The following is a 13,655-nucleotide window of genomic DNA, read 5'->3' as shown; positions in this document are numbered from 1 at the left end:
GTGTGTGTTAACACAATGCCAAGGAGGAAAGACATCAGCAATGATCTTAGACAAGCAATTGTTGCTGCCCATCAATCTGGAAGGGTTATAAGGCCATTTCCAAAAATTTAAAGTCCATCATTCTACAGTGAAAAAGATTATTCAAAAGTGGAAAACATTCAAGACAATTGCCAATCTTCCCAGGAGTGGATGTCCCAGCAAATTTACCCCAAAGTCAGACCGTGCGATGCTCAGAGAAATTGCAAAAAAAAAAAAGAGTTACATCTCAGACTCTACAGGCCTCAGTTAGCATGTTAAATGTTAAAGTTCATGACAGTACAATTAGAAAAAGACTGTGAACAAGTATGGTTTGTTTGGAAGGGTTGCCAGGAGAAAGCCTCTTCTCTCTAAAAAGAACATGGCAGCAGGGCTTAGGTTTGCAAAGTTGCATTTGAACAAACCACAAGACTTCTGGAACAATGTCCTTTGGACAGATGAGACCAAAGTGGAGATGTTTGACCATAAAGCACAGCGCCACGTTTGGCGAAAACCAAACACAGCATATCAGCACAAACACCTCATACCAAATGTCAAGCACGGTGGTGGAGGGGTGATGATTTGGGCTTGTTTTGCAGCCACAGGACCTGGGAACCTTGCAGTCATTGAGTCAACCATGAACTCCTCTGTATACCAAAGTATTCTAGAGTCAAATGTGAGGCCATCTGTCCGACAACTAAAGCTTGGCCGAAATTGGGTCATGCAACAGGACAATGATCCCAAGCACACCAGAAAATCTACAAAAGAATGGACGAAAAAGAAAAGAATGAAGGTGTTCCAGTCAAATTCCAGACCTCAACCCGATTGAAATGCTGAGAGCTGTGCATAAACAAATATCCACAAACCTCAATGAACTGAAGCAACGTTGTAAAGAAGAGTGGGCCAAAATTCCTCCACAATGATGTGAGAGACTGATAAAGTCATACAGAAAACGATTACTTCAAGTTATTGCTGCTAAAGGTGGTTCTACAAGCTATTGAATCATAAGGTGTACTTAGTTTTTCACACATGGCTTCTCCATTTTGGCTTTATTTTTGTTAAATCATGACACAGTGTAATATGTCATGTGTTGTTGTTCATCTGAGGTTGTATTTACCTAATTTTAAGACCTGCTAAGGAATAGATGATTGTTATTATGCCCTGATATGTAAAACCATATAATTCAAAGAGGGTATACTTTCTTTTTCACACAACTGTATATCCCTAACTTCCCGTATATCATATATTCCTAACTTCCCGTATATCATATATTCCTAACTTCCCGTATATCATATATTCCTAACCCCCCATATATCATAACCCTAACCCCCCTTATTTCATATATCCCTCACCCCCTGTAACTCACATAACCCTAACCCCCCTTATATCATATAACCCTAACCCCCCTTATATCATATAACCCTAACCCCCCTGTATATCATATAACCCTAACTTCCCGTATATCATATATCCCTAACTTCCCGTATATCATATATCTCTAACTTCCCGTATATCATATACCCCTAACTTCCCATATATCATATATCCCTAACTTCCCGTATATCATATATTCCTAACTTCCCGTATATCATATATTCCTAACTTCCCGTATATCATATAACCCTAACTTCCCGTATATCATATACCCCTAACTTCCCATATATCATATAACCCTAACTTCCCGTATATCATATATTCCTAACTTCCTGTATATCATATATTCCTAACTTTTTGTATATCATATAACCCTAACTTCCTGTATATCATATAACCCTAACTTCCTGTATATCATATAACCCTAACTTCCCGTATATCATATATTCCTAACTTCCCATATATCATCATATAACCCTAACTTCCCATATATCATATAACCCTAACTTCCCATATATCATATAACCCTAACTTCCCGTATATCATATATCCCTAACTTCCCGTATATCATATAACCCTAACTTCCTGTATATCATATATTCCTAACTTCCTGTATATCATATATTCCTAACTTCCTGTATATCATATATCCCTAACTTCCTGTATATCATATATTCCTAACTTCCCGTATATCATATAACCCTAACTTCCTGTATATCATATATTCCTAACTTCCTGTATATCATATATTCCTAACTTCCTGTATATCATATATTCCTAACTTCCCGTATATCATATAACCCTAACTTCCTGTATATCATATATCCCTAACTTCCCGTATATCATATATTCCTAATCCCCCATATATCATAACCCTAACCCCCCTTATTTCATATATCCCTCACCCCCTGTACCTCATATAACCCTAACCCCCCTTATATCATATAACCCTAACCCCCCTTATATCATATAACCCTAACCCCCCGTATATCATATAACCCTAACTTCCCGTATATCATATATCCCTAACTTCCCGTATATCATATATCTCTAACTTCCCGTATATCATATATCCCTAACTTCCCGTATATCATATATCCCTAACTTCCCGTATATCATATATTCCTAACTTCCCGTATATCATATAACCCTAACTTCCCGTATATCATATACCCCTAACTTCCCGTATATCATATAACCCTAACTTCCCGTATATCATATATTCCTAACTTCCTGTATATCATATATTCCTAACTTTTTGTATATCATATAACCCTAACTTCCTGTATATCATATAACCCTAACTTCCTGTATATCATATAACCCTAACTTCCCGTATATCATATATTCCTAACTTCCCATATATCATATAACCCTAACTTCCCATATATCATATAACCCTAACTTCCCATATATCATATAACCCTAACTTCCCGTATATCATATAACCCTAACTTCCCGTATATCATATATTCCTAACTTCCCATATATCATATAACCCTAACTTCCTGTATATCATATAACCCTAACTTCCCGTATATCATATAACCCTAACTTCCTGTATATCATATATTCCTAACTTCCCATATATCATATAACCCTAACTTCCCGTATATCATATAACCCTAACTTCCTGTATATCATATAACCCTAACTTCCCATATATCATATAACCCTAACTTGCTGTATATCATATAACCCTAACTTCCTGTATATCATATAACCCTAACTTCCCGTATATCATATATCCCTAACTTCCCATATATCATATATCCCTAACTTCCCGTATATCATATATTCCTAACTTCCTGTATATTATATAACCCTAACTTCCCGTATATCATATATTCCTAACCCCCCATATATCATAACCCTAACCCCCCCTTATTTCATATATCCCTCACCCCCTGTACCTCATACTGCTGCGGCCAAGTTTATTCGAGCATTTGCCCGTTCTTGGCCGCAGCAGTATCCTGGCGCGCGCCGGAGTGTGACGGGCGCGCGCCGAAGCAGCAGAAGAGCGCCCTCCGATCGGGGCGCTCTCCCTACCGCTGCCGGGTCCGCCGGGTCCCCCGGAACCCCCTGCCGCCGTCCCGCGATCGCGGGACACCAGGGCTCCCTCGGGGAGCCCTGGACGTGCGTGCAGGGGGCGCTGGCACCCGATGATGCGTGACCGCGCATCGGTGATGCGCGGCACGCTGAGGGAGTGCGGCTCGCAAGCCGGGACATTTCCCGGCTTGCGGAATGAGCCGCACTCGGATAAACTGTGTCGGCAGTGTATAACCCTAACCCCCCTTATATCATATAACCCTAACCCCCCTTATATCATATAACCCTAACCCCCCCGTATATCATATAACCCTAACTTCCCGTATATCATATATCCCTAACTTCCTGTATATCATATATTCCTAACTTCCCGTATATAAAATATATCCCTAACTTCCCGTATATCATATATCCCTAACTTCCCGTATATCATATATCCCTAACTTCCTGTATATCATATATTCCTAACTTCCTGTATATCATATATCCCTAACTTCCTGTATATCATATATTCCTAACTTCCTGTATATCATATATCCCTAACTTCCCATATATCATATAACCCTAACTTCCTGTATATCATATATCCCTAACTTCCCATATATCATAACCCTAACCCCCCTTATTTCATATATCCCTCACCCCCTGTACCTCATATAACCCTAACCCCCCTCTATAATATAACCCTAACCCCCCCGTATATCATATAACCCTAACTTCCCGTATATCATATATCCCTAACTTCCCGTATATCATATATCCCTAACTTCCCGTATATCATATATTCCTAACTTCCCGTATATCATATATTCCTAACTTCCTGCATATCATATATTCCTAACTTCCCGTATATCATATATTCCTAACTTCCTGTATATCATATATCCCTAACTTCCCATATATCATATATCCCTAACTTCCCATATATCATATATTCCTAACTTCCTGTATATCATATAACCCTAACTTCCTGTATATCATATATTCCTAACTTCCTGTATATCATATATCCCTAACTTCCCATATATCATATATTCCTAACTTCCCGTATATCATATATCCCTAACATCCCGTATATCATATACCTGTATTCCTAACTTCCTGTATATCATATATTCCTAACTTCCCATATATCATAACCCTAACCCCCCCTTATTTCATATATCCCTCACCCCCTGTACCTCATATAACCCTAACCCCCCTTATATCATATAACCCTAACCCCCCTTATATCATATAACCCTAACCCCCCCGTATATCATATAACCCTAACTTCCCGTATATCATATATCCCTAACTTCCTGTATATCATATATCCCTAACTTCCCTTATATCATATATCCCTAACTTCCCGTATATCATATATCCCTAACTTCCCGTATATCATATATTCCTAACTTCCCGTATATCATATATCCCTAACTTCCCGTATATCATATATCCCTAACTTCCCGTATATCATATATCCCTAACTTCCTGTATATCATATAACCCTAACTTCCTGTATATCATATATCCCTAACTTCCCGTATATCATATATCCCTAACTTCCCGTATATCATATATTCCTAACTTCCTGTATATCATATATCCCTAACTTCCCGTATATCATATATTCCTAACTTCCTGTATATCATATATCCCTAACTTCCCGTATATCATATATTCCTAACTTCCCGTATATCATATATTCCTAACTTCCTGTATATCATATATTCCTAACTTCCTGTATATCATATATTCCTAACTTCCCGTATATCATATATTCCTAACTTCCTGTATATCATATATCCCTAACTTCCCGTATATCATATATCCCTAACTTCCCATATATCATATATTCCTAACTTCCTGTATATCATATAACCCTAACTTCCTGTATATCATATATTCCTAACTTCCTGTATATCATATATCCCTAACTTCCCGTATATCATATATTCCTAACTTCCTGTATATCATATATCCCTAACTTCCCGTATATCATATATTCCTAACTTCCTGTATATCATATATCCCTAACTTCCCGTATATCATATATCCCTAACTTCCCATATATCATATATTCCTAACTTCCTGTATATCATATAACCCTAACTTCCTGTATATCATATATTCCTAACTTCCTGTATATCATATATCCCTAACTTCCCGTATATCATATATTCCTAACTTCCTGTATATCATATATCCCTAACTTCCCTTATATCATATATCCCTAACTTCCCGTATATCATATATCCCTAACTTCCCATATATCATATATTCCTAACTTCCCGTATATCATATATCCCTAACTTCCCGTATATCATATATTCCTAACTTCCCGTATATCATATATTCCTAACTTCCTGTATATCATATATTCCTAACTTCCTGTATATCATATATTCCTAACTTCCCGTATATCATATATTCCTAACTTCCTGTATATCATATATCCCTAACTTCCCATATATCATATGTCCCTAACTTCCCATATATCATATATTCCTAACTTCCTGTATATCATATAACCCTAACTTCCTGTATATCATATATTCCTAACTTCCTGTATATCATATATCCCTAACTTCCCGTATATCATATATTCCTAACTTCCTGTATATCATATATCCCTAACTTCCCGTATATCATATATCCCTAACTTCCCATATATCTGTAACGGCTGGACCCCCCTTGTCTGACCCACCCAATCTAACATTGGCCCGTGTGGTCTAACCGGTCCCCATTACAAGGTCGTGTGTGGTGGTGCACCTGCTAATAACAGGACTCCTGAGTCTCCCGCTTGGTGTTATAGAGGATGGCAGCAGGACAGGTATCTGAGGTAGTGGTTACGAGTCCAACTTACTTCATGTGCAGCGCCTCCACCTCATCAGGATCTGTGCTTCCGCAGGGAGATGGTCCTGGTGAGGAACTCCTTCTCGGTGGTGAATGCCACTGTTGAGTAATCTCACACTCACACAGTGGGGGTTTCTTTGAACAGGGCATCTTTATTTGCATGGTATGGGCCAGCTGCCCCTCACAGATAACAGCTCAGCCGCTCATCTCTTTGCAGCACTTCATTAGGAAGGTCCCTTTTCCCTAATAGAGCTGCTTTCCACCTTTACTCTCAAAGAGATTCCCCAGCTGCTGTAATCTCCTTTCCTGAGCTGCTTTGTCTCTCTCAGCTCCTCTCTTGAGCTGCTCTGTCTCTGTTCACTCTCTGCGTATGCTCACTGACTCACAGCTAGCAGGAGACACTGCAACATTGTTGCAGACCTTCACGTGCCTCTCAGTGAACAGAGCAGCACAACAACAGGAAACTGAACTTCTAACTTTAGGCAGTGCTGTGTCTTATATCACCCCCCAGAGAACAAACCTGCCCTGTACCACTAAGTGTGGGCACATTGCATGTTGTCACTTCCTTTGGGGATATATGACACCTCACCAGGGTTTGAGGGCAAACCTCCATTGATTGTTGCTGGCAATCCTGCATACTTACCAGGTTTACTGCCAGCATGAGAAAGAGATATGTACACCAATCTTACACATGGCTACATTTCATATATTCCTAACTTCCCGTATATCATATATCCCTAACTTCCCGTATATCATATATTCCTAACTTCCTGTATATCATATATCCCTAACCCCCCATATATCAGAACCCTAACCCCCCCTTATTTCATATAACCCTCACCCCCTGTACATCATATAACCCTAACCCCCTGTACATCATATAACCCTAACCCCCATATATCATATAACCCTAACCTCCCATACATCATATAACCCTAACCCCCCGTATATCATATAACGAACATGCGTTACGCACACACACTATAACACCTTCAATTGGCTTGAAAACAATCACCATGTTTAGTGCCTGTATTGTCCCTGTAAATATCCTTAGTACATACAATGTTGCAAGAATCATGGTTCTAGATTGCAGAGGGGTCGGTGAGGTCGCGGTCCGACCTTAAGACGCACCGTTTATGTCAGCGCTAAGACCGTGTAGTAATGAAGGTTACATTCCTATCTTTGATTGTGTGTGGGGGGGGGGGGGGGGAAGGGGGGCACATTTGGGTTGGTTGCAGTAATTAAGCTAACGACGCCATCACTTTATGCCAAAACAGGGAAAATCGAGGAGGTGATACTGGAAGCAAGAACAGTGGAGAGAAAATCCGAGCCGTACGCGCTGGACGAGAAATTCATTAACGGTTTGCCGCAGTACACCGTGGAGATCAGAGAGCATATCCAGGTAACGTCATTGAACAGTGGCTCTTTGCCCTCTCCACCGGGAGCCCCACCCACACGGGGAGCCCCATCCACACCGGGATCCCCACCCATACCGGGATCCCCACCCACACCAGGAGCCCCATCCCCACCACAATGGGAGCCCCACCCCCACCGAGATCCCCACGCCCACCGAGATCCCCAACCCCACCGGGAGCCCCACCTGCACCGGGATTCTGAGAAGACCACCCAGTCTTCTCTTCCTTTACTAATTGGGTGTGTTCACCTGGGAGCTCGTGCATTAATCAACCGTACAACTTGGTGAGGCCGGGAACTCCATGTTCCAGGACTCTCTGGCGCCTGGAACATCTTCATTGTGAAAATCCGAGCTGTACGCGCTGGACGAGAAATTCATTAATAGTTTGCCGCAGTACACCGTGTAGATCAGAGAGCACATCCAGGTAACGTCATTGAACAGTGGCTCTATGCCCTCTCCACCGGGATCCTCAACCACACCGGGATCCCCATCCACACCGGGATCCCCATCCACACCGGGATCCCCATCCACACCGGGATCCCCATCCACACCGGGATCCCCATCCACACCGGGATCCCCATCCACACAGGGATCCCCATCCACCCCGGGATCCAGGATCCCCACCCACACCGGCAGCCCCATCCCCACCGAGATCCCCACCCACACCGGCAGCCCCAGCCCCACCGGGAGCCCCATCCACACCAGGATTCTGAGAAGATCACCCAGTCTTCTCTTCCTTTACTAATTGGGTGTGTTCACCTGGGAGCTCGTGCATTGGTCAACCCTACAACTTGGTGAGACCGGGGACTCCGTGTTCCAGGACTCTCTGGCGCCCGGAACATCTTCATTGTGTGATGCGTGTTCTTCTCTTCAAGCTGAAAGACAGCAAGGTCGTGAGACAGACCGACGTGACCACGAAAGGACCCAGTGAATTTGTCCAGGAAATCGACTTTGAGAATCTGACCCCGGGAAGTGTTATTATTTTCAGGTAATCGTCTATTCATTTTTTATCTTAATATATAAAATCAAAAGGTTGGTGCTAGCTGCGGTGAATCTGATTGGTCCTCAGCCTCTGGCCAATCAGATTGGTGGGTCTGACGTCACCCAACTGCCACTCTCTTCCCCCTCGGCCACACACACACACTTACACACTCGCACACTCACACATTCTCTCTGTCCTCTCCCCCCCATCACACTCACCTCCCTCCCCGGCACCCACAGTCACCTCCCTCCCCGGCGCTCAGTCACCTCCCTCCCCGGCGCTCACTCACCTCCCTCCCCGGCGTTCACTCACCTCCCTCCCCGGCGCTCACTCACCTCCCTCCCCGGCGCTCACTTCCCTCCCTCCCTGGCGGGGGGACAGGCAGTGGGCAGGCAGCCTGCAGCTGCCTCGCGGCGCTGAGTGCCTAAGATGGCGTCGCCCGGAAGGACCCCCCTTTCTCCCTCGCGGCGCCGAGTGCCTAAGATGGCGGCGCCTGGAAGGACCCCCTTCCTCCCTCGCGGCGCCGAGTGCCTAAGATGGCGGCGCCCGGAAGGAGAGGTGACATACCTGTGTGTGTGTGGGACACTGTGTGTGTGTGTGTGACACTGTGTGTGTCACTGTGTGTATGTGTGTGTCGGACACTGTGTGTGTGTTTGTCACTGTGTGTGTGTGTGTGTCACTGTGTGTGTGTGTGTGTGTGTGTGTGTGGGACACTGTGTGTGTATCAGACACTGTGTGTGTGTGTGTGTGACACTGTGTGTGTGTCAGACACTGTAGGGTGGGGACCGGAGCTGCGCATGGGGGGGGGGGAGGAGCCGAGAGAAAGGGGGGAGCGGAGAAACATACAGGGGGAGTGGAGAGGAGGGACCCGGAATATTTTAAGTAACCCCCCCCTCCTGTCCACTGTCCCCCCCTCCTTTCCACTGTCCCTCCTCCTGTCCACTGTCCCCCCCCTCCTGTCCACTGCCCCCCCCCTCCTGTCCACTGTCCCCCCCCTCCTGTCCACTGTCCCACCCCCCTCCTGTCCACTGTCCCACCCCCTCCTGTCCACTGCCCCACCCCCCTCCTGTCCACTGCCCCCCTCCTGTCCACTGTCCCCCCCTCCTGTCCACTGTACCCCCCTCCTGCCACTGTCCCCCCCTCCTGTCAACTGTCCCCCCCCTCCTGTCCACTGTCCCCCCCCTCCTGTCCACTGCCCCCCCCTCCTGTCCACTGTCCCCCCCCTCCTGTCCACTGCCCCCCCTCCTGTCCACTGCCCCCCCTCCTGTCCACTGTCCCCCCCCTCCTGTCCACTGTCCCCCACCCCTCCTGTCCACTGCCCCCCCCCTCCTGTCCACTGCCCCCCTCCTGTCCACTGTCCCCCCACCCCTCTTGTCCACTGTCCCCCCCACCCCTCCTGTCCACTGTCCCCCCCCTCCTGTCCACTGTCCCCCCCCTCCTGTCCACTGTCCCCCCCACCGCTCCTGTCCACTGCCCCCCCCTCCTGTCCACTGCCCCCCCTCCTGTCCACTGTCCCCCCCCTCCTGTCCACTGTCCTGTCCCCCCCTCCTGTCTACTGTTCTGTCCCCCCTCATGTCCACTGTCCTGTCCCCCCCCTCCTGTCCCCTGTCCCCCCCCTCCTGTCCACTGTTCCCCCCTCCCCTCCTGTCCACTGTCCCCCCCCCCCCCCCCTCCTAGCGGGAAATGTAACTCACGGGCAACGCCGGGTCTCTCAGCTATATATATATATATATATATATATATCTCACAGGGCCAGTATACATCCGCTGATACTCCGTATCACAGTATAAATTCAGAGGCCCAATATATATATATATATATATCCGTGGATAATCCGTATCACTATAATTCACAGGGCCAGTATACATCCACTTATACTCCGTATTACTGTGTAATTCACAGGGTGAGTTTGGATCCCAACGCTCAGGAAGCAGTGGGGGCCCTGCGCAGTCACCTGGTCCAGTTCACCCCACACTTCGCGTCGGGAAGTTTGCAGGACGACAGAGCGCCACCCATCCTGAAGGTGCCTTTGGAATCGTGAGTATCGGAAAACCCAACGGGATGTGTGTGACCTCCCTTCTGCTCCCCGTGGGCCGGAAAATCTCCATCTGCTGAACAGAACCAGCGCGGAAATCCTGTCCTCATTAGAATTCCAGTGGCTGGGAGGAATGAATCCCTCTCGTGTTCTTGTCATGCGAGATTCAGATCCAGAGCGCAATACTTCCTCTCCAAGGTGGAACAATCACATAGAATCTCAAATCGATAATGGCAGCATATGTAAAGAAAAAATATAGTGCAACACAATTTAATTAATATAAAACACTCGAGCAAGGAGGCTCCAACACACTCACATGCTCCAGGAAATAATAAAGCACTTTAACCACTCTGGGTTCAGACGCAGTAGGTAGGCTCCAGTCAGCTGCTGCACGTCCTCTTCTTCCGCATACAAGCGGCGTCTCACGTCACGGACCAGCTCCCTCAGCTATCCAGCAGTGGGGGAAGGATCGTATGGCTCCGTGGCGTTTCATCCGATAGTTCGGACTTCTTCAGGGGTGTCACTATCGGATGAAACGCGTAGGGTTTCCCGTGCGCTCAGACTTTGTGAAGCAGTCAGTTCTCCTTGTTGATTCTCCGTCGTTAGACCAGCTGTGCTGTTTGCTGCGCCCTCCCACCTGTGCGTCTTGCGTTGCCGCTGACTACCACGGAGCCAAATGATCCTTCCCCCACTGCTGGATAGCTGAGGGAGCTGGTCCGTGACGTCAGACGCCGCTTGTGCGGGTTTAAGGATCACTAACCGTGCGGGTTTAAGGATCACTAACCGTGCGGGTTTAAGGATATCCTCTCGTGAGCACAGGAGGCCCAATCATTTTGACTTAAACCTGTGCTGAAGCAGGGGTATCCTTAAAATCTGGACTTTTAATGTGGTCCTTGAGGACTGGAGTTGGCAGTCTCTTATCTAGAGGGGAGAAGGGGCAATGTTGAAACAAAACGGTAAAGTGGCTGCTTATTGTGGGGCGGAGTGTACATCAGGGGTGAGTATGGTCCAGCCGCATAGCTGGTCCAATTTAGCTTTGGGGAGAGGATGCTAGGGGGTGTAATGTGGAGTTTGGTCCAGCAGGTCCCACTAGAGTTAGAGCCGAGCTGGCCAACTCCCGTCCTCAAGAGCCACCAATAGGTCTGGTTTTAAGGATATCCCTGCTTCAGCACAGATGATTCAATCAGTGGCTCAGTCAGAATTACTGTCCCACCTGTGCTGAAGCAGGGATAACCCTAATACCTGGCCTGTTGGTGGCCCTTGAGGCCTGGAGTTGGCTCCCCTGGGTTACATGGGAGGTGGTTGGTGATTGGATGGTGTATGGCAGATAGGCTTCCTTGAGCAGGTGAGGACATCACTACACATACCCCGCCCGCAGGTTACTGGCCCTTAGTCACGTGTTCTCTCTCCTGTAGTATCGCTTCCAAGCTCTCTCTGGCGGACCTGAACCAAGTGCTGTATCGCTGTGACGCGGAGGAGCAGGAGGATGGCGGAGGGTGTTACAGCGTTCCAAACTGGACCCCGCTGAAGTATGCAGGGCTGCAAGGTGAGGGCGTAAGGTTCAGCGCTTCAGCGTCCACGTTGTGCATACCGTCCTTACTCTATACGTGGTCCATGGTGCAGCGTCCATGCCATACATAACGTCCTTACTCTATACGTGGTCCCTGGTGCAGCGTCCACGCCATACATAACGTCCTTACTCTAGACATGGTCCTAGTGCAGTGTCCACGCCGTGCATACCGTCCTTACTCTAGACGTGGTCCTAGTGCAGTGTCCACGCCGTGCATACTGTCCTTACTCTAGACGTGGTCCTAGTGCAGTGTCCACGCCGTGCATACCGTCCTTACTCTAGACGTGGTCCCTAGTGCAGTGTCCACGCCGTGCATACCGTCCTTACTCTAGACGTGGTCCTAGTGCAGTGTCCACGCCGTGCATACCGTCCTTACTCTAGACGTGGTCCTAGTGCAGTGTCCACGCCGTGCATACCGTCCTTACTCTAGACGTGGTCCCTAGTGCAGTGTCCACGCCGTGCATACCGTCCTTACTCTAGACGTGGTCCTAGTGCAGTGTCCACGCCGTGCATACCGTCCTTACTCTAGACGTGGTCCTAGTGCAGTGTCCACGCCGTGCATACCGTCCTTACTCTAGACGGGGTCCCTAGTGCAGTGTCCACGCCGTGCATACCGTCCTTACTCTAGACGTGGTCCCTAGTGCAGTGTCCACGCCGTGCATACCGTCCTTACTCTAGACGTGGTCCCTAGTGCAGTGTCCACGCCGTGCATACCGTCCTTACTCTAGACGTGGTCCCTAGTGCAGCGTCCACGCCGTGCATACCGTCCTTACTCTAGACGTGGTCCCTAGTGCAGCGTCCACGCCGTGCATACCGTCCTTACTCTTGACGTGATCCCTAGTGCAGTGTCCACGCCGTGCATACCGTCCTTACTCTAGACGTGGTCCCTAGTGCAGTGTCCACGCCGTGCATACCGTCCTTACTCTAGACGTGGTCCCTAGTGCAGTGTCCACGCCGTGCATACCGTCCTTACTCTAGACGTGGTCCCTAGTGCAGTGTCCACGCCGTGCATACCGTCCTTACTCTAGACGGGGTCCCTAGTGCAGTGTCCACGCCGTGCATACGTCCTTAATCTAGACGTGGTCCCTAGTGCAGTGTCCACGCCGTGCATACCATCCTTACTCTAGACGTGGTCCCTAGTGCAGTGTCCACGCCGTGCATACCGTCCGTACTCTAGACGTGGTCCCTAGTGCAGTGCCCACGCCGTGCATACCGTCCGTACTCTAGACGTGGTCCCTAGTGCAGTGCCCACGCCGTGCATACCGTCCGTACTCTAGACGTGGTCCCTAGTGCAGTGCCCACGCCGTGCATACCGTCCTTACTCTAGACGTGGTCCCTAGTGCAGTGTCCACGCCGTGCATACCGTCCTTACTCT

The 13,655-nt window shown here is 47.5% G+C and overlaps 1 protein-coding gene across 4 annotated transcripts in view; it reads left to right on the top strand.

Annotated features, from left to right (window-relative positions):
- The window catches only part of AGL (amylo-alpha-1,6-glucosidase and 4-alpha-glucanotransferase), a 340,722-nt gene that overhangs the window by 216,462 nt on the left and 110,605 nt on the right, over nucleotides 1-13,655 (top strand). For all 4 annotated transcript variants that reach the window (XM_075617125.1, XM_075617126.1, XM_075617123.1 and 1 more), the window contains exons 18-21: nucleotides 7,557-7,681; nucleotides 8,569-8,681; nucleotides 10,578-10,712; nucleotides 12,126-12,256. In XM_075617125.1, the coding sequence (XP_075473240.1) occupies nucleotides 7,557-7,681; nucleotides 8,569-8,681; nucleotides 10,578-10,712; nucleotides 12,126-12,256 (504 nt within the window). The remainder of the gene's footprint in view (nucleotides 1-7,556; nucleotides 7,682-8,568; nucleotides 8,682-10,577; nucleotides 10,713-12,125; nucleotides 12,257-13,655) is intronic.

Source organism: Ascaphus truei, chromosome 10 (genome assembly GCF_040206685.1).
Source record: "Ascaphus truei isolate aAscTru1 chromosome 10, aAscTru1.hap1, whole genome shotgun sequence".
Classification (NCBI taxonomy): Eukaryota; Metazoa; Chordata; class Amphibia; order Anura; family Ascaphidae; genus Ascaphus; species Ascaphus truei.
This window is presented reverse-complemented; position numbering and strand designations above follow the sequence as displayed.